This window comes from Microtus ochrogaster, chromosome 15, assembly GCF_000317375.1.
Source record: "Microtus ochrogaster isolate Prairie Vole_2 chromosome 15, MicOch1.0, whole genome shotgun sequence".
NCBI lineage: Eukaryota > Metazoa > Chordata > Mammalia > Rodentia > Cricetidae > Microtus > Microtus ochrogaster.
The window spans coordinates 5,862,132-5,887,534 of NC_022017.1; the positions used below are offsets into that span (position 1 = coordinate 5,862,132).

The 25,403-nt window shown below is 47.8% G+C and overlaps 2 protein-coding genes across 15 annotated transcripts in view; both read left to right on the plus strand.

Annotated features, from left to right (window-relative positions):
• Nucleotides 1–9,962: 9,962 nt before the first annotated feature.
• Nucleotides 9,963–13,331, plus strand: Rhebl1 (RHEB like 1). Of its 2 annotated transcripts, XM_005353940.2 has the most exons (8): nt 9,963–10,172; nt 10,740–10,811; nt 11,358–11,425; nt 11,682–11,764; nt 11,853–11,909; nt 12,111–12,158; nt 12,588–12,669; nt 12,832–13,331. In XM_005353940.2, the coding sequence occupies exons 1-8, from the start codon at nt 10,121–10,123 to the stop codon at nt 12,919–12,921; spliced, it is 552 nt and encodes a 183-aa protein (XP_005353997.1). In that variant the 5' UTR covers nt 9,963–10,120; the 3' UTR covers nt 12,922–13,331. The 2 variants fall into 2 exon arrangements, with proteins under 2 accessions (XP_005353997.1, XP_026638491.1); XM_026782690.1 differs by lacking the exon at nt 12,111–12,158.
• A 5,086-nt stretch (nt 13,332–18,417) lies between these two features.
• Nucleotides 18,418–25,403, plus strand: part of Kmt2d (lysine methyltransferase 2D) — a 40,051-nt gene continuing 33,065 nt past the window's right edge. For all 13 annotated transcript variants that reach the window (XM_005353941.3, XM_026782492.1, XM_026782493.1 and 10 more), the window contains exons 1-8: nt 18,418–19,059; nt 23,450–23,535; nt 23,780–23,906; nt 24,070–24,293; nt 24,400–24,509; nt 24,615–24,777; nt 24,962–25,127; nt 25,221–25,335. In XM_005353941.3, coding sequence (XP_005353998.1) covers nt 23,487–23,535; nt 23,780–23,906; nt 24,070–24,293; nt 24,400–24,509; nt 24,615–24,777; nt 24,962–25,127; nt 25,221–25,335 — 954 coding nt within the window. In that variant the 5' untranslated portion in view covers nt 18,418–19,059; nt 23,450–23,486. The remainder of the gene's footprint in view (nt 19,060–23,449; nt 23,536–23,779; nt 23,907–24,069; nt 24,294–24,399; nt 24,510–24,614; nt 24,778–24,961; nt 25,128–25,220; nt 25,336–25,403) is intronic.

Here is a 25,403-nt window from a genome sequence, read left to right on the forward strand (position 1 = left end):
AAATAAATAAATAAAAAACAGAACAAAACAAAAAAAACCCAAAAATGATAAAAGAATGAAAAAAGGAAAAAGAAAAAGAGTATTTCTGATTAAGAAACTTGTATGGATCCATAACTATGCTTTTGTGGACTGTACTTTCTTTTTTTTTAATGTTTTCTTTATTATTTATTATGTATACCGTATCCTGCCTGCATATACATTTGCAGGCCAGAAAAGGGCATTAGATCTCATTACAGATGGTTGTGAGCCACCATGTGGGGTTGCTGGGAATTGAACTTAGGACCATTCTGAAGAGCAGTCAGTGGTCTTAACCTCTGAGCCATCTCTCCAGCCCTGTACTTTATTTTTCTAATAAAACTTTCTTCTCAAGTGGAGAAACTGAGGCAGCTGTTTATTGAGAAAAAGACCATAAACTAGCTATGGTGGCACATGTCCTTAATCCCAGCACCTGGAAGGCAGAGGCAGATGAATCTCTAAATTTAAGGCCAGCCTGGTCTACAGAGTGAGTTTCAGGACAGCCTGGGCTACACAGAGAAACACTGTCTCAAAAACAAAAACAACAATAAAAACAAGCAAACAAACAGATTTGGAATTTGAGCTGAAGATGAAAAGTAATTGAAAAATTAGAGCCGAGTAATTAAACTTGTATTTTTTTCTTTTTCCTTTTATTTGGATGCCAGTTGGCTTGTTCACTTGCTTTTTGAGACACAGTCTCTCTGAGTAGTCCAGACTGTCCTGGAACTCACAAGATCCACCCGCCTTCAGCCGCCTGAGTGCTAGGATTCAAGATGGGTGCCACCACACCTGCCTGAATTTGTGTTTTGTTTTGTTTTGTTTTTTTTAGTTTTTTGAGACAGGGTTTCTCTGTAGCTTTGGAACCTGTCCTGGCACTAGCTCTTGTAGACCAGGCTGGCCTTGAACTCACAGAGATCCATCCGCCTGCCTCTGCTTCCCGAGTGCTGGGATTAAAGGCGTGCGCCAACACCGCCCGGTTTGAATTTGTGTTTTAAAAGGGAAACTGAGGATAGGAGAGGCGGCTCAGTGGCTAACAGAATGTGTTGCTTTTGTAAAGGACCCAGCTGGGTGCCTCACAATTACCTGCAAGTCCAGTTCTAGGGGATCTGACATCTGGTCCCCACTTCCACCAGACAAAGGGCACATAGACATGCGTGTAAGCAAACACCCACACACCAAAAAAATAAAATAAAATGGAGACTAGCAGTGGACAGGGCTTCGGGGTGGTCTTTATCTCTAGATGGAGTCTCTTGTCTGAGCAACTGAGTTTCCTTGCTGCAGCTTCAACTGTGGGTAGGAAGTGTCCTCACGCTCATGCAGCGTGCTCCAGTGCAGCGCGCTCCAGGACAGTGCAGGGATGTGATGGCAGGGTGGGCTGGGACGGGACACAGAGTGGGCTGGGACTGGACGGCAGTGTGGGCTGGGACAGGACAGCAGTGGGCTGGGACAGGACAGCTTTCTATTATATCTCTAGTCTTGGCTTTGCTTCTTTGGAAACCCAAGTCCAAACTGTCTCTAAACCTATCTCCGTTGGGTCCTATAACCCAAGTACGGCCACTAAATAAAACTCTTTAGAACTCTTTCTCTGTTGCTTTCAAGTGGTCCTATGGGGAGAGCTTTGGCTTAACTAGGAGTTGATGTCCACAGGCTAAGACAGAGCTGCCACCTCACAGCCAGGCTTGGGCTGAACGCTGCAGCTGCCCAGGGAACAGCTGCTTAAACCCCCAGCAGCTGCAGCAGCTGACGGTAATCTCATTTTCACCATACACGTCCCTCCGTTGCTGTGATCCTTGGCTAGTCTACATGATCTCATAGATTTGGTTTTTTTTTTTTTTTTTTTTTTTTTTTTTTTTTTTTTTGGTTTTTCGAGACAGGGTTTCTCTGTGGCTTTGGAGCCTGTCCTGGAACCTTGCTATGTAGACCAGGCTGGTCTCGAACTCACAGAGATCCACCTGCCTCTGCCTCCCGAGTGCTGGGATTAAAGGCATGCGCCACCATCGCCCGGCTTAGATTTGGTTTTTTAAAGACGGACTCTCACTAAGCCGCCTTGGCTGCCCTAGAACTGGCTGTGTAGACCAGCCTGGCCTTGAACTCAGATATATCCTCCCGCCTCTGCTGGGATTAAAAGTGTGTGCCACCACGCCCAATTTAAGATTACCTAAAATCTTTGAGGGTGGGTATTATGGATCTCTTTTTCTTTTAAACTAAAAGGCCACGCCTCCTACGTACTTTTCCCTAGCACCACTCTAGGAAACTCGGTGAGTCTGAGGCTCACACACACCCTCCCGTTCTCTCTCCTTTTAGAAAATGGTGAGGATGGAGTTTTTGAGTGTGTAGAGGAAGAATGGAGTTTGGTTTTCAGTAACCAAGCTGTCCAGGTATGAAGGCCCTCCTCTGGCAGGATGAGAGGTGGTACATTTCTGTTTCTTTTGGAGACAGAAATTAGCATGGGCTAAGTCCGGGAAATTGTTGGAAGTGTCTTGGAAAGCAGGAGTACCATGCCCGAGGTAGTCATTCTTACTTTATTTCAAGTGCACATCTGTCTGTGTGAGCGTGTTGGATCCCCTGGAACTGGAGTTACAGATGGTTGGGAGCTGCCATGTGGGTATTGGGAATTGAACCTGGGTCCTCTGGAAGAGCAGCCCGTGCTCTTAACTTCTGAGCCATCTCTCCCATAGTCACTTTAAAACTGATTGGTTTTCATGGGACGGTGATTCTACATCTGAAAACCAATAGAGTTCTATATGTACTCTTAAGAGTTTCTTATTAGTCAGATAATAAATGTGTTCTTAAGGGAATCACTTTGCCTGGGGTGCCAGAGGCCATCATGAAGTGCTGGACAAGGTTGGAAAATTAAACAAGGAGAATTAACACATAAGAAGAGGTCTGATACAGGGACTCTCCCTGCCATGACGATCAGGCCCTGTGAACATTGATAGGTTTTATACTATACAAAGGATATTTTATGCCACGCCCCCTTTCTGGTTATGTTGAAAGTCTTGCTGCCTTGCCTAGCCAGCCCTGAGCACCTGACTCCACTTGAGTACCAATGAGATACTCCTGCCCCAACTAACCCAATAGCTGAGATTATAGGCGTCCGCCACCACACTCCGGAGACTTTGGAGATGGAGTTATTTGAGTAGGTAAATGAATACGATTAAGTTTTAGCTTGCAGGGAATGGTAGGATCAGACCTTGGGCCTTTAATTTAAGACTAGCCCGGGTAACTTAGGAAGACTCTGACTCAAAATATAAATCTAAAGATTTATTATTTGTATTTTAGGCATATGACTGCTTTGCCTGCATGCATGTATGTGCACCATGTGGGTGCCTAGAGTGAGCAGGGGCCCCAAAAGAGCATCAGATTCTGTGGAACTGGAGTTATAGATGGTTGTGAGCTGCCATGGCCATGTGGGTGCTAGGAGCTGAACCAGAGTCCTCAGGAAGACTAGGAAGTACGTTTAAGTGCGGAGCCATGTCAGCCAGCCCTACAAAACATACATTTGAAAACCAGATAGGGACATAGCTCAGACTCAGTAGTATAGAGCTTGCTATAGAATATGGGGGCCCTGGGGGCTGGAGAGATGGCTCCGTGGTTAAGAGCATTGCGTGCTCTTCCAAAGGACCCGAGTTCGATTCCCAGCAATCACATGTTGGCTCACAACCATCTGTAATGAGGTCTGGTGTCCTCTTCTGGCCTACAGACATATATGCAAACAGAATAGTGTGTCCATAATAAATAAATACTTAAAAAAAAAGAATACGTGGGCCCTACATACAATTCCCAGGACGACCACCATCACTATTAATATGTATACAAATATATGTATATGTTTACGTGTAAGTAAGTGAGACCCAAGTATACACGTGTAATACTAGCACTTCGTAGGTGGAGGCAATAGGGCCCAGAGTTTAAAGCCAGTTTCTCAATTTCGCAGCAAATTTTAGGCCATCTTAGGTAACAAGAGACCTGTCTCAAAAACAAACACACAAACAAACTAAAATACAGTCCAAATAAAATGACAGGGCTGGGAAGGTGGTTCGGTAGCATGCTAGAGATGCAAGTATGAGCCCCTGAATTTGGTCCCCAGTGCCAGGTCAAAAACTGCATGTGGGGTCCTGCTCTTGGAGTCCCAGCAATGGAACAAGCAGGAAGAGTCCTGGGGTTCATTGGCAGACAACCCAGCCTTGTAAACCCACGGTCCCAGTGAGAGACCGCGTCTGAAGAAAACACGGTGGGGCTGGTGAGATAGCTCAATGGGTAAAGGGTTCGCCTTGAAAGTCTGGCAGCCTGAGCTGGGAGGCCACATAAAGGTGTTAGGGAAAACCGACCCCACAAAGTTGTTCTTTGACCTTCTTCACATGTGTGCTATTCTCCAACATTGTACACATAAAATAATAATAATAATAATAATAATAATAATAATAATAATATGCAAAACAAAACCCAAGGTAGACAAGTCCTGAGAAGTGACATCCAAGATTGATATGATATTTGACCTCTACATACACATGTTTATTCCTGTGAACACACACGCATGCACACACACACACACACTTTTGTCTATTTATCTTTTGGGGGGGTCTTGTTTTGTTTTGTTTGAGACAGGGTCTCTCTCTATGTAGCCCTGGCTATCCTGGAACTCAATATGTACACCAAGCTGGCTTCAAACTCACATAGCCTGTCACCTGAGTGATGGTGCTAAAGGCATGTGCCACCGTGTCTGGCCAATGTTTAATTTCACTTTAGTTACATGAATATATTTGTGTCCCTCATATGTGTGTATGCCATGAGTAGGTACCACGAAGGGCAGAGATGGCATCTGATGCCCTGGAGTTGGAGGCACAGGGCTGACTCCATAAGAAGCTTGACATGAGTCAGGAAGAGCAGTATACGGATTTAACTGCTGGGTCTTCTTACTGCCCTCCCCCAAAAACTTAAAGAAAAAAACCATGAATGAGTAAATTGATAAGAATCACCTGCCGGCAGTGGTGGCACACATCTTTAATCCTAGCACTCAGGAGGCAGAGGCAGGCAGATCTCTGTGAGTCCGAGGCTAGCATGGTCTACAAAGAAAGTTCCAGGGGCTGGAGAAATGGCTCAGGTTAATATCACTGACAAAGGTCCTGAGTTCAATTCCCAGCAACCACATGGTGGCTCACAACCATCTGTAATGAGATCTGATGCCCTCTTTTGGCCTGCAGGTGTACATGCAGGCAGAATACTGTATACACAATAAATAATTAAAAAACCCATAAAAACAGAAAGTTCCAGGACATTCAGCGCTACACAGAGAAACTGTCTTGAAAACAGCAAAACAAAAAAATTACAGTTTCATTTGAACTTTTTAACATGAAAATATTGCTTTTAAGTATCAACACAAAATATTAGAACTTAGATGTGATGCCTGAAGGTGACCTGAGATGACATCAGAAAAAAGTCAAGAACTATAGAGGTGCCAGGCCTTCTTAATGCCACTTTCTTCAGCTTTGTTGTGAGGTTTGTCTAAAGTGTCGGAGCTGTGTTTTCTGGAATTGTATCCATGTAAGTTTTTTTATAATTATTATTATTAAATTGTATCCAGGCCTTGTGTTTTCTCACAGGTGCTTTCCTATTGAGCTATGTCCTCAATCGCAAGTAACTACAATAAACTACATACCGACAAGTTCAAGTGGCTGTAGGTTAGATACTCAGCTTGGAGGTTTCCATAGTTGACACAGATGACCTTGTTGTGTTGTCTGCTATGAAACAGGATGCTCAAGAGTGGGTGGGTGGGGACGGTAGAGCTGTAGGACTCAGTTACAGATGTGGAAGGATGCTTGCCTGGCTAAGTGGAGAACTCCAGCTGTCATGACCAACATAATCTATTGTGAGTGGGAAAACTGCCCTAGGAGCTAGAAGAGAGATGGCTCAGTGATTAAGAGCACTTGCTGGGAACTGGGTTCATTCCCCAGCACCCACCTAGAGGTTCATAACTGTAACTCCAGTCCCTGGGATGGCGATGCCTTCATCTGATACCCATAGGCATCAAACGAACATGTGGTGCACATACATACATACATGCAGGAAAATACACACACACATAAAACAAAATAAATAGAAAGAATTGCCACAAATACTCCTCCGCTCTTATCAACAATTAGTCTATCTCACGACTTGAATCTGGGGGGATCTGTACCCCTTTCAGAGTAATAACGTGTGGAAGAAGTAATGTTATTGGATGAACTGACTCCGAGATGCAAAGCCCAAGAGACTTCAGAAAAAGGCAAGAGTTCAGCCTGAAGTTCAGTTCTGGCTGGATCACTCACTGATGAAATACACACATGGTGGGGTTGGGGGGGGGATAGAGACAGAGAGTCTGACTCAGCCAATAGTCAGCACCCAGGCCCAAGGCTCAAGAGCCTTCTGGACTTTCTACTTCCATTGAGACTTCAGCCCCATTAGCAAAGACAGGACAGGAAACAAGAGAATGGCTAATTCAACCCACAGATCCCTAAGAAAGATACATTGTTTTTCTGAGCTAGTACTTAGAAGGCAGAGGCAACTGCATCCCTCAGGGTTCAAGATCAGGATCTATGACAAAGAGTGCTCTAGGCCAGCCAGTGCTACACAGTGACATGTTGCCTCAAACAAAAAACAACAAAAAACAAACCCAGCTTGGGGGCACACACCTTTGTCCCAGAGCTCAGGAGGCAGAGACAAGTGGACCTCTGAGTTCAAGGCCAGCCTGGTCTACAGAGTGAGTTCCAGGACAACCAGAGCTACGTAGAGAGACCTTGTCTTACAAACAAAACAAAACAAACAAACAAAAAACAAATAAAAATATTCCCCAGTCCCAAATTGTTTTAAGCCATAGCTATTAAGTATTGATGTTTATTATTATTTAGTATTGCCTTTTTGAGACAGGGTTTCTCTGTATAGCCTTGGCTGTCCCTCTGTAGGGATCTCTGGCTTTGAACTCACAGAGATCTGCCTGCTCTGCCTCCTGAGTGCTGTCTGTGATTAAAGGCATGCACCACCATACCCAGTGTTGTTTATAATGATAATGACGCTTATCAAACATCAGCAAGACAGTGAACTCTTTTTATTTTTAATAATTTATTTTTATTTTATGTACATTGGTGTTTTGCCTGTGTGCATGTCTGTGTGAGGGTGTAGGGTCCCCTAGAACTGGAGTTACAGACAGTTGTGAGCTGCCATGTGAGTGCTGGGAATTGAACCTGGGTCCTCTGGAAGAGCAGCCAGTGCTCTTAACTGCTAAGCCATCTCTCCAGCCTCAAGAGAGTTGAACTCTTAGCTGTGGAAAACAAAGAAGCCCTATAAAACATTGCATTAGTCAGAATTTTGTATTACTGTGACCAAATACCCAAGAAAAACTACCTCACGGAGAGAGAGATCTCTTTTGGCTCTAAATTCTTTTTTAAAAAAATATTTATTTATTATGTATACAATATTCTGCCTGTGTGTATGCCTGCAGGCCAGAAGAGGGCACCAGATCCCATTATAGATGGTTGTAAGCCACCATGTGGTTGCTGGGAATTGAACTCAGGACCTTTAGAAGAAGGGGCAATGCTCTTAACCTCTGAGCCATCTCTCCAGCCCTTGGCTCTAAATTCTTTAGGGTAGGTCTCTGGTCACTTGGTTCTCTTGCACGCTGTGAAGTGTCTCATTGACAGTAGGAACATGTGATGGAGGAATTTCTTTATAGTAGTCAGGAAACGAAAGGAAGCCAGTTGTGAGCTGCCATGAGGGTGTTGTGAATTGAACCTGGGTCCTCTGGAAGAGAAGCCAGTGCTCTTAACTGCTGAGCCAGCTCTGTAGACCAGGCTGGTCTCGAACTCACAGAGATCCACCTGCCTCTGCCTCCCGAGTGCTGGGATTAAAGGCGTGCGCCACCATCGCCCGGCAAGCCATCTCTCCAGTACCCACCCCACCCCACTTTGTTTGTGTGTGTGTGTGTGTGTGTGTGTGTGTGTGTGTGCGCGCACATGCGCACTCATGTGCACACATATGTTCTGGGGGTTGAATACAAGGCAGGCCTCATGTATACCACTGAATTACAACTCCAACCTCTGTGAATAAATTTAAATGCCAGGAAAACAGAGATGCCTATCTCTTTCAGCAAACCTGGGACAGTGTCTGGTCCAGCATGTGTAAAATATGCTCAGTAGACTTTTTTTGTTTTTTATGACAAGGCTCTTGGGTTCAAACTCACTATGTAGCTAAGGCCATAATGAGTTTGAACTCCTGACCTTCCTGCCTTCACCTCATAAATCCTGTGATTATAGGCCTAGGCCACCAAGCCTGACTTTTTTTTTTTTTTTTTTTTGACAAGGTCTTACATATGAGTCTTGGGTGGCTTGATAATTGTTTAGCCCAGACTGGTCTTAAACTCACAGCGTCTTCCTGCCTCAACCTCTCAAGTTCAGAAATCAAAAAAATTTTGGTGAGCCCGGCGGTAGTGACACGGGCCTTTAATCCCAGCATTCATGAGGCAGAGGCAGGTGGATCTCTTGAGTTCAAAGCCAGCTTAGTCTACAGAGGGACAGTCAAGGCTACACAGTGAAACCTTGTCTTGAAAAACAAAAACAATTCAAATTTTTAAATAAATGAATGCCCTGATTATAATAACAAAACCTCAGACTACACAATCACACGCTGAAGCAATTTCCCCAAGAATAAGAACTCCAGGCCTGTGATTATATCCTAGAAGACTAAAAACTGCCAAAAGTCCAGCCAGAATGCTGGGGAAAGCAGGGATATACTGGAATTCTGTTTATTATGTTTATTCCCCCTAACCCAAGGTTGCTAGAGACCTTAGAAAACGGAGGCCCAGAATCTTTTTTTCCCCTCCCCATAAAGAAGCTTTCTTTGTGTAGCTCTGGCTGTTCCGGAACTCACTCTGTAGAGCAGGATGGGAGGGCCTCTGCCTCCTGAGTACTGGGATTATAGGCATGTGCCACCGTTGCCAGTTTCAGAGGCCTAGAATCTTTTCTTTCTTTCTTTTTTTTATTTTTTTATTTTATTTTTTATTCTTTTTTTAAAACTATTTATTTATTTATTATGTATACAATATTCTGTTTACATGTATGCCTGCAGGTCAGAAGAGGGCACCAGACCTCATTACAGATGGTTTTGAGCCACCATGTGGTTGCTGGGAATTGAACTCAGGACCTCTGGAAGAGCAGGCAATGCTCTAAACCACTGAGCCATCTCTCTAGCCCCCTTTCTTTTTTTTTTTTTTAAATATTTATTTATTTTACAATATTCTGTCTGTATGCCTGAAGGCCAGAAGAGGGCGCCAGACCTCTTTACAGATGGTTGTGAGCCACCATGTGGTTGCTAGGAATTGAACTCAGGACCTTTGGAAGAGCAGGCAATGCTCTTAACCACTGAGCCATCTCTCCAGCCCTAGAATCTTTTCAATACAACCTCCTGTCCAAAGCTCCATGTAGCGGTGCAATCCTTTAATCAGTACTGGGGAAACAGGGGCAATTGAATCTCTTGTGAGTTTGAAGCCAGCATGACCTATGTAGAGAGTTGCAGGCCAGTCAGGGTTACAAGGTGAGACCAACACTCCAGTCAACCACACCAGGTATTTTCATTTTCCTTTTATGTTTTCACAACAGGTGTTTTTCCATCTGCATTCACAGCCTCTTTGGCTAGACTGCAAATGGGCAAGTACCTCTAGGACCCCGAGTTTCTTTCTCTTTCTTTATGAATGAACAGGCTCAGCTACGCATGTGCAGCTCCCAAAGCTCCCGCTCCACGTGAGGCCCACCGGTCCCTCCTTGTGGGCGACTCCGCCCTCCTTCATTCTAATGGACCAATGGGGAGCAACCTAGGGGGCGGAGCCTGGAGCCGCCCGGCCTGGTATTCCGCCCCTCCCCAGCCCCCGCTGCCCGGCTCCCTTGCGTAGAGCCGCTGTGTTGTGATCACGTGGGCTGCCCGGGGAGCGCGGCTTGTTTTGGTTTTCCTTCCGCTTGCCGGGCGTAGCTTCGGTGAGCTGCTGTCCTTCCCGGGCTCCACCGCCGCCTGCACCCCGGCCGGTGTTCGGGCTCTCTCGGCCCGCGCTCTTAGGAGTCCCTCCGGGCGGCGTCCTGTCATGCCGCTGGTGCGCTATAGGAAGGTGGCCATCCTTGGGTACCGCTCCGTAGGTGAGTCTCCGCCCTCCGGAGATCACCAGCGCACCGTTGCTTTGTGGCCAGAAGAGGCGCGCTGTCGCGGGAACGTGACACGAGGAGCCAATGTGGCCTGGGAAGAAATCAGTTTTACTGCTAGGCAATGGAAGGGTGGAGGGATGCTGGAAGAGGAGCGCTCAAGGGTTAAAGTGGACGCGGCTGTGGTTGCATCAGTGGTCCCCGCATTACTCTGGGAGCAGGGGTGGGATCAGCATCTGAAAGCTTGGTGGAGATCTACACTTGCAAGTGTCCTTGGGCTGGTGCACTAGATACTGGGGAGTCCTGGATCTTCCAAAGGGTGAGGTGGGGTGGGGCACGGAAAGGCTTCCTGCGGCGCTGCTGAATGCATCCCAATAATCAAACTGCTGCGGAACCAACGCGTTAGGATGTTGGTAATAATAGGCCAAGGGGAAGCATTGGTTGGGGTCTCTCAGTGACTGGGAGGCTGATTTGTGGTGCGTTTTGGTCCTGGTCACAGTCCGAAAGGACAAAAGTGTAAATATGGATGGATGATTGTATTACAACAATCTCTGGTCCTTAAAGGGAAGACATCTTTGGCACATCAATTTGTGGAAGGCGAGTTCCTGGAAGGCTACGATCCTACAGTGGAGAATAGTGAGTAGTGTTCTTTGGTGTGAAGGGGATGAACCTAGATAGATTGGGTGCCCTTTCCAGCTCCATAATTTGAGATTTCTTTGTTACCAAGGGGCTGATTTATTTGTGTTAATCAGTTCTGGGAACCCTCTTCTGTGCGTGTCTAGACAGCAATGCTTTTAGCCTTCCTAATGCTGTGAACCTTTAATACTGTTTATGTTGGGATGATTCCCCCAACCATAAAATTATTTCGCGGCTATTTCATAACTGAATTGTTAATATCTGATATGCAGGATATGTGATACTTGATCTCCAAAAGATTGTGACCCACAGATTGAGAACCTGTGGTCTAGAGAGTTCTGCAAGGTTCTAGCCCAGAAGAGTGTAAAATCTATGGTGTAATAGAAATGAGGACAGTAAGAACCCGAGCGTCTCTCCAGTTTTCTGGAGAGTTCCCTGGAACTAGTCTGTCTGTGTCACTGCCAGGGTCAGGAATATAAAGGAAGACACGTCACTGGCCCTATAAAGCACCTCACAGTAAATATGTTTTCCTCTTTGTTTTTCCAGCTTACAGCAAGACAGTGACTCTTGGCAAAGATGAGTTTCACCTACATCTAGTGGACACAGCAGGGCAGGTACAAGTTGGGTAGGGTGCCCAAATATTGCAGCTCAGCCCTATGTAGTCTTGTGGTCTGTGTGGTTCGTGTGTGATGTAGTATGGAAAGAAAAACATTTTAGCTTTTAACAGTGTGCAAGGCTCATTGGAGAAACTACATACTTGTTTAATGGGAATAAGAAATATCCCAGGGAGGCTCACTTGTGTGGTAGCTCACCAGTTTATGCTATTTGAATGGTGTGGCCCCAAATACTCACTTTTCTGTTTCTTGTTAGGATGAGTACAGCATTCTGCCCTACTCGTTCATCATTGGGGTTCACGGTTATGTGCTTGTGTACTCTGTCACCTCTCTGCATAGGTATGTGACTAAGATTCTGAGTGGGGCTTGGCAGGGCTCAGCAGTTATCCTAGAACTAAAATTATTGCTCTATTTCTTATGTTTGAAGCTTCCAAATCATTAAGAGCCTGTACCAAAAGCTACATGAAGGCCATGGTAAAACTCGGTAAGTGGCCCTAGGAAGTAGAGTGTGAGCATGAGGGTGTGGAAGAAGGCAAAAGTGTGAATTCCGAAGAGACTGGACATAGGTCATGCCTGATTTATTTGGGGAATCATCCAGCTTTGCTGTCGTTGGAGTAGTTGGGGTCCGTAGAGAATGGGAAGGGGCTCTGATTGTGATCCAGTAGTAACTGCTGCTTCATCACAGGCTACCGGTGGTGCTTGTGGGGAACAAGGCAGACCTCTCTCCAGACAGGTGTGTAAGTCTCTGATGCTCACGGCACAGGAAAGAGAGCTGTACTAGAGATCAGTCAAGCTGTAGTCCTTCCTTGACTCTGAGACAGGATTCTCACTGTGTAGCCCAGGCTGTCCTTGAGCTCCCTGGCCTCTTGCCTTTCTGACAGTGCCGGCTAAAGTTATTAGGGTGGCTTCCCACGCCTAGCCATTTTCCCCTTTTCACCATTACCTTCATGGTTATTTATCATACAGCAATAATTCATATTTCCAGCTTCAGTCTTATTTTACCCATCATGCTTTTGTTTACATGTATTTTCTCTCACCTTGCCCTCATCAAACCTTGGGGGAGGGGTGTGAAACATTAGAGGAAATCTAAGTCTTAAAGAATTCTCAGAGAGCTTGCGGACATTATCAGCCTTCCATCTTTATGTTCCACAATTGCTTCCAGAGAGGTGCAGGCAATTGAAGGGAAGAAGCTAGCAGAGTCCTGGGGTGCGACGTTTGTGGAGTCGTCTGCTAGAGAGAATCAGGTGCCTAACCTAAAGACTAGCTTGGTAACACGGTTGACAGTGTCTTTCCTTACACACTGCTTGGTGGTGGGGATGGTGAGGGAGTGGTGTGTTTGCCTCAGGGCTGGGTAGTATTGGCACCCAACCAACTGACTGACTTCTGAATCTGCTTATTCCTTGTAGCTAACTCAAGACATCTTCATCAAAGTCATCCAGGAAATTGCCCGTGTGGAGAATTCTTATGGGCCAGACCGCCGATGCTATCTTATGTGAGCTCTTGGCACGGAATACCTGCCTTGTTTCTGCTGCAGGCATTTTCCAGCCTGCAGTGGGGGGCAGACCCTCAGGACTTAACTGGTATGGTTGCCAACTATGTCCCTGGCCCTCTGGGCACACAGTATGGTACCCTCATCTTTGCACACTCATCTCAGGTTCTGGTAGCCTGGATGTTAATGTTTACAAAGGGACAAGATGTCTCATGGACACTGGCTTCTAACTCCTTGTTTTTCTAAACGAACTTTTACAATCTGCACAGTTGGGATGTGAGTCTTGGGCACTGGTTATCCAGGTCCCACCCTCCTGGGTAGGTTTTGGGTGTTGGTTGGGTAAGGGCATTTGTTGCTTGGCAGTTCTGAAGTAGAGCTGGTTCCTGGGCTGACAATGTGTATTTGCAAATAAACTGAGAAATCTTTCGTTGTCGACTTCTGTGTCTTGGGAAGCACCGAGGAGTGGACAGTACGAAATCTTGTCTTACTCCTCACTAAGGACCACTACCCTCAGCTTTAACTACTTGCCCTTTTCACTTATTTTGCTGTTTGTTTGTTTTCTCTACTTCACCAAGTTCTATCGGGCTGCCCCACCCATCTCCCAAAGTTTGTGGGTGCTGAAGATCCCCCTAACTGCAGACCTACTGCCCCCCTAGTGACCAGCTGCCCTATGCTGAGGAGCTGTTGTCCTGGGACCTTGAGAATGGCTACATCTCAGCATGGAGGAAGGAAGCCCCTCATTTCTAATGATGTCAAGGAGAGTAGAGGCAGAGGCTAGAAGTATGTGAAACCTAAGAAAACTGAGAAAAGCAAGAAATAGTGTTTTTGGTGGACATTAGTTCTGCCATCCCTCATGTCCCTTGTCCCTTTCAATATAGTGATTTTTTTTTTGTCTTTTTCTTTTATCCATTTGGTTATCTTTTTGTGCCTTGCACACCTTTGGAATTGTGCTATATATTTTAGGTGTCAAGGATTTGTTTCTGTCCAGTCTGATTAACTGTTGCAGTAGGATGGATATTTCAGCTAGAAGGAGGAGGGAGGCATCCTGGGCTGTATATCAAGATTTCACACATCAGCTAAATACTCTGCACCCAGCTATAGCTCCAGTCCCTTTTGTTGTTGAGACAGGGTTTCTCTGTGTGGCCCTGACTCTTCTGGAATTCATTCATTCTGTAGACCAGATCTCGAACTCAGATATCTGCTTGCCTTTTCCTCTGGAGTGCTGGGATTAAAGGTGTGCACTGGCACTACCCAGATATTCCTTTTTTTTAAAAAATTAGTATTTTAAAAATATTTTTTTTTTTTTGATTTTTGAGACAGGGTTTCTCCGTAGCTTTTTGGTTCCTGTCCTGGAACTAGCTCTTGTAGACCAGGCTTGCCTCGAACTCCCAGAGATCCGCCTGCCTCTTCCTCCCGAGTGCTGGGATTAAAAGTATTTTAAAAATATGTTTGGGGCAGCCAGGCGATGGTGGCGCACGCCTTTAATCCCAGCACTCGGGAGGCAGAGGCAGGCGGATCTCTTTGAGTTCGAGACCAGCCTGGTCTACAAGAGCTAGTTCCAGGACAGGCTCCAAAGCCACAGAGAAACCCTGTCTCGAAAAAAAACGAAAACAACCAAATAAACAACAAAAAAGATTTATTTTTACCGTATGGGTGTTTTGTCTACATGCACACCTGTGCACCACTCATGTATTGTGCCTTCTGAGGCCAGAAGAGGGCATCAGATCTCTTGGAAATGGAGTTACGGATGGTTGTGAGCCTCCAAGAAGGTTCTGGGAACCAAATCTAGGTCAGCTGGAAGATCAAGCAGTGTGTGTTTTTAACCGCTGAACAATCATTCAGCCTCTGAATATACTGAAATAGGGTCTCCCTAAATCGCCTAGGCAGGCGTTGACCCTGTCAGTGCTGTTAATCCTCCCAGTAGCTGGAATTACAGATCGGTGCCACCAAGGCTGCTATTTTTTTTAAAAACTGTTTTTGTTGTCCTTTTGATAGGATTGTGTGTATCTGTGTGTAAAACATGCTGTGGTGCATTGTGGAGATCAGAGAGCAACTTTCAGGAATTAATGTTCTCCATCCACTGTCCTGGGGATCAAACAGGCTTGGTAGTAAACTACTTTACCTCCTGAGCCTATTTAACTCTGGCCTTCACATTACTGGATTATAGGACTGCAGTGCCAAACTCTGGTTAAGACTTTATATTAAAAAGAAGCCTTGGGGCTGGAGAGATGCTTCAGTGGTTAAGAACACGTATTTGTCTTACAAATGGACCCAAGTTCAATTCCCAGCACCCACACTAGGCAGTTTACAACTGCTTGTAATTCCAGCTTCAAGGGGTGGCCCTAACCTCAGGTACATGTACATGTAAATTAAAAAAAAAAAAAAGCAAAAAAAAAGCTTGGAGCTCAGTGGTTAATGGTGCTTAATGCTTTTGCAGAGGACTAAGGTTTGGTCCCCAGCCCCACATAGTGGCTCCCAAGCGCCTGTAACTACAGTTCTAGGGGCTCCAATGCCCTCTTCTGGCCTCTGGAGGCTCATGCATTTATGTAGTACACAAACTCACAAGGAAACATACAAATACACATATAACTAAAAGTTTTAAGTCTGTTTCAGAGGACTAAAGTGAGAAATGAGGGGCCAGGTGTAGCACATGTCTTTATTTATTTTTATTTTTTTATTTTTCGAGACAGGGTTTCTCTGTAGCTTTTTGTTCCTGTCCTGGAACTAGCTCTTGTAGACCTGGCTGGCCTCGAACTCACAGAGATCCTCCTGTCTCTGCCTCCCGAGTGCTGGGATTAAAGGCGTGCGCCAACACCGCCCGGTTTAGCACACGTCTTTAATTCCAGCACTCAGGAGGCAGAAACAACATGGATTGAGTTAGAGAATAGCCTTGTCTAGATGGCAGATTCTAGGTGGATCGGGAGATTCCAGGTGGGTCAGGGTTACATAATACGACCTTGTCTTAAAACAAAAATGTGAGAATTGAGGTAATATACACAATGTTCAGGATAGTACATCATAGATTAACCAATCAGTACTAGTATCTTCTAGTGAGGGCCTGCTTTTCCTTTTTGGGTACAGGCAGCAGAGAGGTGCCTTCTAGTTTTCAATTCCTAGTTAAACTTGTTCTTCTACAGCTTGGGATCATTTAGAAGTTTTTTCTTAAAAAAATTGCTGAAATGGGGTTTAGTGGTTCAGTATTGAGACTACAAATCATGATGCCAATGTATGGATAGCAGGATGTGTCTGCTACTGATCCCTCCTACCGCCATGGCCAGATCAGCAATAACCAACATGGAAGGTCACACGTGACTAAGTTTAACATAGTTATAATTAAGTTACTGAGTTGCACCACCTACCAACATTTCAAAGTACTCAATAGCTACATGTATCTAATGGCTATATTCCTGTGGATACAGCGCATTTCCATCAGAATGAATCATTCTCTGCTTTTCCCACAAATGTTGCCTCAGACCTAATTTGCCAGCTTCTTTCTACTTTTTCCTCTTAAAAAAAAAAACAAAACTTGCCGGGCAGTGGTGGCGCACGCCTTTAATCCCAGCACTCGGGAGGCAGAGGCAGGCGGATCTCTGTGAGTTCGAGACCAGCCTGGTCTACAGAGCGAGTTCCAGGACAGGCTCCAAAGCCACAGAGAAACCCTGTCTCGAAAAACCAAAAAACCAAACCAAAAAAAAAAAAAAAAAAAAAAAAAAACTTTTGCCGGGCGATGGTGGCGCACGCCTTTAATCCCAGCACTTGGGAGGCAGAGGCAGGTGGATCTCTGTGAGTTCGAGACCAGCCTGGTCTACAGAGCTAGTTCCAGGGCAGGCTCCAAAGCCACAGAGAAACCCTGTCTCGAAAAACCAAAAAGAAAAAAAAAACTTTTCAAAATTACACTGATTTATTATAGTTTGTGTGTGTGTGGGCACAATGGGTGTGAGAAGGTCAAAGGACAACTTGTTCTCAGTTCTCTCCTTCACTAGGTGGGCCTCAAGGGTTGAACCAGGTCTTCCGTTTACCCTTCAGGCCATCTCATCTTCAGGCCCTTAAATTTTTTTAATCTACGGGGAAAACGTTGTCTTTGGTTTGAATTATGGGTTAATTTCTTAGGGTGATTCCTTGATTTCCTTTAGTTTAGCCTCAGTCTTTTCATCTGTAATATGGAGAAAATTCCCCAATGCTGGTGAGAAAAGCTAAGACGATATAAAGTATCAAGTAAACAGTTATCTCAACCTGCTTACTCCATGTATAGTCTATGCAGAAAAAGTAATTCTATTTTCCCTATCATTCAGACTTGGGGTGCGAGCGCTTGCCAAGGTCTTATCCAGATTAACAAAATTCCAGCCAACTAGTAGGGTATTTAGCTGTTTTTTTTTTTTTTTTTTTTAAAGAAAAGAGAGGCAGGTTCAGAAGATTTTCGGGAAAAATTAAATACGGGATAGGATACTCTACATAGATGTTTTGGGGATCGTGAGAAAACCGACAGTCCTTCGGCACGAAAGGGTCTTGGAGTTAGAAGACCTGAGACTCGTCCAGCTCTCTTCCGGCCCCCGAACGTGGCAAGAACCCACCCTTTGCAGCGCCAGGCGCCGTGCCTCACTTTCTCCATCTGCGGACTCCAGTTCCCAGGATGCAGAGCAGCGGCCAATCTCGAGGCTCTTTTTCCATTCCCCCCCCACCCCATGGCAAAGATTGTCCCCAGCCAAAACAAGGAGTTTCAAGGGCCAATGACTTTAGGAAACAGAATTAAGAAGTGGCTAAACTCCTAATTTCACCACCCAGGAGGTAAAGGAGGCAGTTCCTGAGCCGCGGCGAAGAAGTGGGGGGCTTAATTCCCACGTGTCTGCCCGGCGGCCAGCCTGGCGCAGTAGGGGTTAACCTGCGGCGGAAGGATCTCGGAGCGTGTGCGTAGAACTGCAGAGTCACAGCCTTTCCTCCGAGAGGGTTGTACCCCTCCGCCGCCCCGCTCCAACACAAAATAGGGCCTCCTCTTCTCCTTTCTCCCCTTCTTGAGTGGGGTTCCCCAGGCAAAAGGCACCGCCTGGACTTCGCTCCGGACGCTCCTCGAGTCTCTACGACCGCTGCCCAGATCTCTGGCGAGGAAACAGGCTCTTCGCAGGAACCACCCTACCGGCCGAGCAGGAGGCGGAGGGGGGGGAGGCGGAGCGGCGCCGCGCTGCACTACTTTCCTCTCCGGTTGCAAATGGCTGCCTCGTTCCCCACTTTCCGCTCAGTTTCCTGACCCCCCGGCGCCGGGAGCCGGGGCTGGACCATGCACCTCTAGACCCCCCGCGATCATAGCCTGCCGGGGGTCTAGGGGGTGCTGCGGACTACAGCCGGCCAGGCCGGGGGCGGGGCAGCTCCCGAGGCCAGAGGGGAAGGGAGGCGAGCGCTGGGCCTGGAGCGGCCGGAGGGGAGCGGGCAGAGGGCTCGCACCGCCCGCCCCTTCCTCTTCCTCGCCCACCAACCCTCCTCCCTTCCCCGGGGGGAGCAGAAGGTGGGGGGCTCGAAGCCGCCGAGGGGGGACGCTCGGGGTCGAGGAGCCCGGCGCTGGGTGTGTGTCAGGTTCGGCCCCGCCGGCTCCGCGTCGCCGTAGCTCGCGCGGCCCCGGGGCGCCGGCCGGGCGGGGAGAGGGGCTCGACGCGGCTGCGAGGGGCTCCCGTTCCATCCGGGCCCGGCGCGCGGCGCCGCGCGGCATTCCTTCCGGGCTGCTGGGGAGGCGCCTCGACGTTCCATCTGGAGAGCCTCGACGTTCCGCCCGAGCCCGGCGCGGGCGGCCGGGGCGCTGGCCGGGCCCTAGGACTGGGAGGCCGCCCGGCGACGCTGATGCGGAGCCTGCTCGCCCAAGATCAAAGCCACCGGTGCTCTCTTTGTGTCCGCTCGGGATTCGCCGCCCTGGGGCTGTCCATGGAAACCTAAACTGCTGGAACCCGAGGCAGAGAACCCCTCTTGGCTTCTTGCTTTTTTTTTTTTTTTCCTTCCCGGGGAAAGGGTGGCCACTCCGACCTGGATTTACCGTTCTTGGCCCCCTTAAGCCCCCCCGAGTGGGGGGCGGCTGTGATCGCTCTGGCGGTTGGAGGTCGGGGAGCGGCCCGGGCTCTGGCCATGTTCTCGGATGAGGATTTCTGGATCGCCCTGTGAAGAGGTGAGTGAAGTCCGCCCGGCCTGGGCCCAGAAAGGGTTGGACTGGGGGCACAGCCAGATGGACTATCTTGGCCGGTGCTGGCCTTTAGGTTGGAGAAGGGGCTGCCAGAGTTGGGAAGGGTTCCTTTGGCAGGGTCTGTCAAGGCAACCTGAGCTAGCGACCAAGGTAGAGCTGAGGCCTGGTTTCTTGGGGTGTGCCTCTTTAAAGATTTGGGGTTCAGGGAACTACAGGAGTTTGGGAACATGTCCAGATAGCCTCTCTGCCTGTTTATTTTTGTGTTGAGGGAGTTCGACTAAACTAGGACCCAGAGCCTGAGGCCAAAACCAATCCCAGGCTGCTGTCCCCCCACCCCCAACCCCCAGGGTTCCTTGGGACAGATCAACCTGGGGTGGGGGTGCCACTGCCGGGTCGGACTTACTGCCAGATTGGACTTTAATATTGTTCCTACCTAGCCGGGCACCCACAACAGTCTGGGAAACTCAAGGAGCCTTGGGTCCTTCACCAGGGGGAGGGTGGGTGGAAACTGGTGTGATGAAGAGGGGTGGCTGGGGCAAGAAGGTGGGGCAGGGGCAGCTCTGGCCTTGCTGGTTCAACTTTAAACTACCCCTGCCTGGCAAAGTGACCCCAGAAAGGCCTAGTGGTGTGTTAACCTGCTTTGCCTCCCCTCCTCTCGGGATGGACATAATCTCCAGGGGATTATAGAGGAGGCCGTTGAGATTTGTTCTCTACGAATGTGGGCTGCAAAAAAAATGGCTTTTGTCTCCTGCTTTCTCTGGGCCTAGTGTAGAGAGTTAGCTGTCCATGAGTCCCTGACCGATCCCGAAGGCCCCTGCCAGACCTCTAAAATGCTTTTCTGGCCACTGAGTGGTAAATAGTTCTCTGATGCTCTCCCAGCCCCGCAGAATAAGGTGACTTTACCTCTTTGGTGGAGAAATGACTTTATTTGTGCTCTTTTTCTGCTGGAAGCCAGTGTTTCCACCCCTGGTAGGAGGTGCTGGGGAGAAGGGGTGTGTATGTGCAGCAGGAAGGGTGCAGCATGAACCTCCCGCCTCAGCCTCTGGGCCCTGGGCTGGGACAGCCTCTCTCACACCTGTCATGCTGCCCAGCAGGGATTTGGCTCCCTCATTTCACCCCCTCCAAAATACATTTGCTAGATCTCCTTGAGTCTTGTCTCAGAAAGGGGAAAGTAAGGTTTCGGAGAGGTGGCACAGGGGTGGTGGAGTGAGGTGAGCTGTCAACTGTGGTCTCTGTGTGTTGTTTGCTCGTCAATGAGTTTCTTAGGTGGCACTGTACCTTGTTAGCTCTCACTGCCCCCTAGGCTGACCCTACCCAGGGACAATGTGTTACCATTTGCCTCCTTCCTAGAGGACTGCCCGAAAATGGGGGTGGAGAGAGGTGTGGTTTGATTCTCTAGCTGGGAACCAGGAAGTCCTGAGCCCCACTGAAGAGCTGTTCACTCAAGGGCCTGCTCCAGCCTTTCACCCCTCCAAGCCTCCATTTCCTCCCTTGCAGAGAAAATGGAGTGAAATCTATTGGTCTAGGGTGAACACAGGAAGGAGAGTAGCTGAGTAAATCTCTGCCTTCTTGTTGTTTGGGCCTTTTAGATGTAAGACTAAGAGGTGTTAGCTCCTAGAACAGAGGAAGCCTGGCCCAGGTACTAGCCTAGTTTCGATCCAGGGAAAACCCCCTTGGGATATATGTGTGTGTCTGTGTTTACTGACTGAATGATGGGACGTGGGCTGGGGGACCTTTGCCTTTATTTGTTTAAATACCTCCAGGGACTTGATTGCTGTGTGCTTGATATTTTGGTATAGATGTTGGTTGGACTTCAGGCTCGAGCAGTCAGGGTCTAAGGTTTCAGCTTCTTGGAGATGCTCCTGGATTCTTTATGGTACAGAAAAGGACAGTTTGCTCCTTGCTGTTGAGGCTTTAGCCCTCCCTAGCTCCATGAGTGGGACTCTTACTTTGGAGGACATTGCTGCTCTGTACTTCAAGGCTAGATGAAGAAGGTAGTTTCTGTACCTTCTTGGGCAGCGCTAGCTTTACTAGCCTCAGAAAGCTGTGCTTGGGGGAGGGCAGAGGAATTTGTCCCTCTGGCCTTGTGTGAGGCGGTCCTCCTACCCACTGTATTATCACTGTTGCTTTCTATTTGTTGCTGTTTGTGGCGCCTTTGGCCTCAACTCTGAGAACAGAGTTGGTGGAGGATCTGTAAGGAAAATATGGTAAGATGCAAACATTTAGAAAATTTTGAAGTCCTCTTGGACCTTTGGTGTGACCACTGAGTAGGAAGAGGGGCCTGACTTGAATCTTGACCTCCAGTTCCCTCTTACCACAGGTGACTTGTAAGGGCTTCTTGAAGTTCAGAATACTTTTCTGTAAGTTGGCCAGATAAACATTCTGCTTTCTTTTAAATGGACTGCTGTGTGTAAGGTTTGGGAAAAGGTGGTTTGGGAATGGAGGCAGTAGGTGTCAGATGAAGCCTTGAGTCCCTGACCTGGTGGGGCCCGAGTGGTAGGAGGAAAGTAAGGTAACATCCTTTACTTTGACATGGCTCGGGGTGTTGCCAGCGCTGGAAATGAAATTGTGAATGTAGGGAAGGAAATCTGATGCCATGATTTCTGATGGGAATTTCTGATGGCAATTCTGATGGGAATTGATTTCTGATCGTGGGCACTCTGAGTGTTTCCCTTGTTTAGCCCCCAGGTGATTGACCGGGATATTTGCTGTCCGGTGTTAGAGGACAGGATTATCTGTACCCAGGTTGGTGTGATCACTGGCTACACAAGAGGAGAGGGAATGATGGGAGATGATTCCCAGACCTTTAGTATTTGCAGTTCTTTTTCTGGGTTCTCTGCACCTCACTATCACCATCTGATTAAGAAAAGGGCCCACCCTTCTCACCAACAGCTTAACCTTTTCACCACCGCCCTGCCCTTTTCACTCTTCTTATGTAGGGTTTCTTTCCTAGTTATAATCTGGTAATTCTTGTCTGTTTAAAAAGTTTTAAGCTGGGCGGTGGTGGCGCACGCCTTTAATCCCAGCACTCGGGAAGCAGAGGCAGGCGGATCTCTGTGAGTTCGAGACCAGCCTGGTCTACCGAGCTAGTTCCAGGACAGGCTCCAAAACCACAGAGAAACCCTGTCTCGAAAAAACCAAAAAAAAAAAAAAAAAACAACAACAACAACAACAAAAAAACCAGTTTTAACTATGTAGCTCTGACTGGCCTGGAGCTCTCTGTGTAGACCAGGCTGGCCTCCAACTTGGATTGATCCCTCTGTTTCTGTCTCCCAAGAAATGGCATTATTGAATGTGCCACCAGGCCTAGTATCTCTGTAATTCTTACTCTTGACTCCTCTCGGCCTTTGTATAATACTTACTGTGCTGCCTTAGAGGTCAAGGAAAATTCACCAAATGTCCTGTGGGTCTTAAGCTTTTCAGGTGTAGATTTGTGTATTTCATTGGGTTTTGATATATGTTGGACTCTATGAGAAGGGAGAGAGAGACCGTTAACTGCGAGTATTTGGAAACCCTGCTTGACTTAAGAGGAAGGAAACTATTCTGCTCTGTTAATATCCTGCCCCATTTAGCCCTCCTCCAAGTAGCAATGTGCTTCCTGAGACTACAACTCCCAGCATGCTTAGCTCCAGGCCTGCTTACACATGCTCAGTAACTCTTAAGGCCCACTTCTGTTAACTACTAAGAGCATCTAAGGAAGAAGGGCAGTTGGCGTTGCCAAGGGCAACAACCTGAGGCCTTCATGCTAAGTGAGACCCAGAGCTCCTTTAGGGCTGGGGCCAGTGGTGGTCTTGAGTCTCATGACTGGCAACTGAGGGTTCTGTTTGTTGTGTTTGGGATGTCCTTGTTGAAAGCAATGGAGATCCATTCACAGCTAGCCTTTAGTTTAGTGCTGTGTTGAATCTCTTGCAAGACCCTAGGACTCTTCCTTTTGAGAGAGGGATTTTGGCATGACTGAGACTTCTGCGTCATGATTACCCCAGTGATTACTTCCAGGACTGTAGGATAGTAGCTAACCTGAGACCTGAGAATAAAGGCCAGGGAATAGGGCCCAGGAGTTAAGATGAGACAGTGGATTCTACTAAATGTAACTGGATGTATTTTTAGTTATATGTGATTGCCTAGGAACTGTTACAGAGTAGGGTGGAAGTGGGAAAGTAGGAATCAGGATGAGAGGAGGTGTGTGTTTGGGGAAGAGGTTGGTGGTGGAATACGATTTCAAATACTTTTACTTGTCATTACTATAGAAGTTTGCAAGACAAGGTTTTTTTCTGATGTCTAAAGGGTCTGATTACCATTAGTTGATTTCTTATAATGGGGAAAAGGCTCATTGGAGAAGTTTACTGTACATACGAGTATCTTTTGGCACCAACAGGTCTCCCCGAGAGGGCCCTGCCCAGTCGGAGAGAGGGATGGACAGCCAGAAGCCGCCTGGTGAAGATAAAGATTCAGAACCGGCAGGTGAGTAAGGACAATTTCTGAGTTTGCTGACAGCTTTTGGCTCCTCATGGGTAACCCTTTATGTCTAGTTCTGGCACAAGTCCTGGCTAAGTCTGTAATAGACAGGAAATTGGAGAACTTTGTTCTTTGAGACAAAAGTTTCAATGCCACTGTGAGCTATTGAGGGTTTAGATAATTTTCATGCATCTGATGAGTGAACTTGGGAGTCTAAGTCAGGCTGATGTGTACTGTTCTGTTTATTCAGCTGATGGACCTGCAGCCTCTGAGGAGCCGGGTGCCACTGAGCCAGACCTTCCTAACCTGTGTGTTGGGGAGGTCTCTGTCCCTAGCTCTGGGAGTCCCAGGCTTCAAAAGCCTCCTCATGACTGCAGGTAACTTGTCTGTGGAAACGGGACTTTCTGGGCACATGAAGATTTGATTAGTGTGTCTAGGGCTCTACAGAAGAAGCTGTGGGAGTGAAGTGAAGAGGATGCGTGCATATGCCCCTCATGTGGTCATCAGGCCTGCATAGTGCTGATGTTTGTGTGTCCACAGTGGGGGTCCAGCACGGCGTTGTGCTCTCTGTAACTGCGGGGAGCCCAGCCTGCATGGGCAGAGGGAGCTACAGCGCTTTGAATTGCCATTTGACTGGCCCCGGTCTCCAGCGGTGTCCTCTGGGGGAAACCTGGGGCCCTGTGAAGCAGTGCTGCTCAGTGAGGACCTGTCACAAATTGGTTTCCCTGAGGGCCTTACTCCTGCCCACCTAGGAGAACCTGGAGGTAAGTGAGAGAGGTGGGCTTGGAAGCAAAGTAGAGGCTGGGCAGTCTTGAACTCCTGGTCACTGTGTTAATTTGTTCCTCTCTTTACCCCTTCCCACCTCTAAAGGGCACTGCTGGGCACATCACTGGTGTGCCGTGTGGTCAGCAGGTGTGTGGGGGCAGGAGGGCGCAGAACTATGTGGTGTGGACAAGGCCATCTTCTCAGGGATCTCCCAGGTAGGGCTGAGCTGACGGTTGCATAGGTGAAAGCAGGGTAGAGTGGGCCACACTGAGGCCTAGAGAGAGCTGACTGGCTCTGCGGCGTTCTTCTCATCCTCGCAGCGCTGCTCCCACTGCACCAGGTTTGGTGCCTCCATTCCCTGCCGCTCACCTGGATGTCCACGGCTTTACCACTTTCCCTGTGCAGCTGCCAGTGGTTCCTTCTTATCCATGAAAACCCTGCGGTTGCTCTGCCCAGACCACAGAGAAGGGGCTGCACATTTGGGTGAGAAGTCCTGTTCTGTGGATACAGAGAAAATGAAGGGCCAAGTGTTCTCCATAAAGCATTCTTGAAATCTAAAATTACATAGAGTCATTCTGTACCAAATGCATGGTAGTTATATTTCACAGTGTTCAGTGGTATGGGCACCCCAAAGCTGACCTGCACTGTCTTTTTCTTCCTATTGCAGAGGAGGCTCGCTGTGCAGTGTGTGAGGGGCCGGGGGAGCTCTGTGACCTCTTCTTCTGTACTAGCTGTGGGCATCACTATCATGGAGCCTGTCTGGACACTGCTCTGACTGCCCGCAAGCGTGCTGGCTGGCAGTGCCCTGAATGCAAAGAGTGCCAAGCCTGCAGGTAAGAGTGTGAGGGCTGAAGTGTAGCCATATGCAAAGTATGAGCAGAAAATGGTACTAGGAAGGATCCCGTAATGTGTCCTGTGCCCCTCAGGAAACCTGGTAATGATTCTAAGATGTTGGTCTGTGAGACGTGTGACAAAGGATATCATACTTTCTGCTTGCAACCACCCATTGAGGAGCTGCCTGCTCACTCGTGGAAATGTACAGTGAGTGTCTTCTGATGCCAACTCCTTCAGCATCTCCAGAGTTGGCTTGCATTTGCCAGTCGTGTGTA

Bases quoted from the DNA above. Each gene is read 5' to 3' on its own strand.
- Rhebl1 (XM_005353940.2), top strand. From the start codon at position 10,121: ATGCCGCTGGTGCGCTATAGGAAGGTGGCCATCCTTGGGTACCGCTCC. The intron at 10,812-11,357 runs GTGAGTAGTGTT...TTGTTTTTCCAG, and splicing joins CGATCCTACAGTGGAGAATA to CTTACAGCAAGACAGTGACT. The intron at 11,426-11,681 runs GTACAAGTTGGG...GTTTCTTGTTAG, and splicing joins TAGTGGACACAGCAGGGCAG to GATGAGTACAGCATTCTGCC.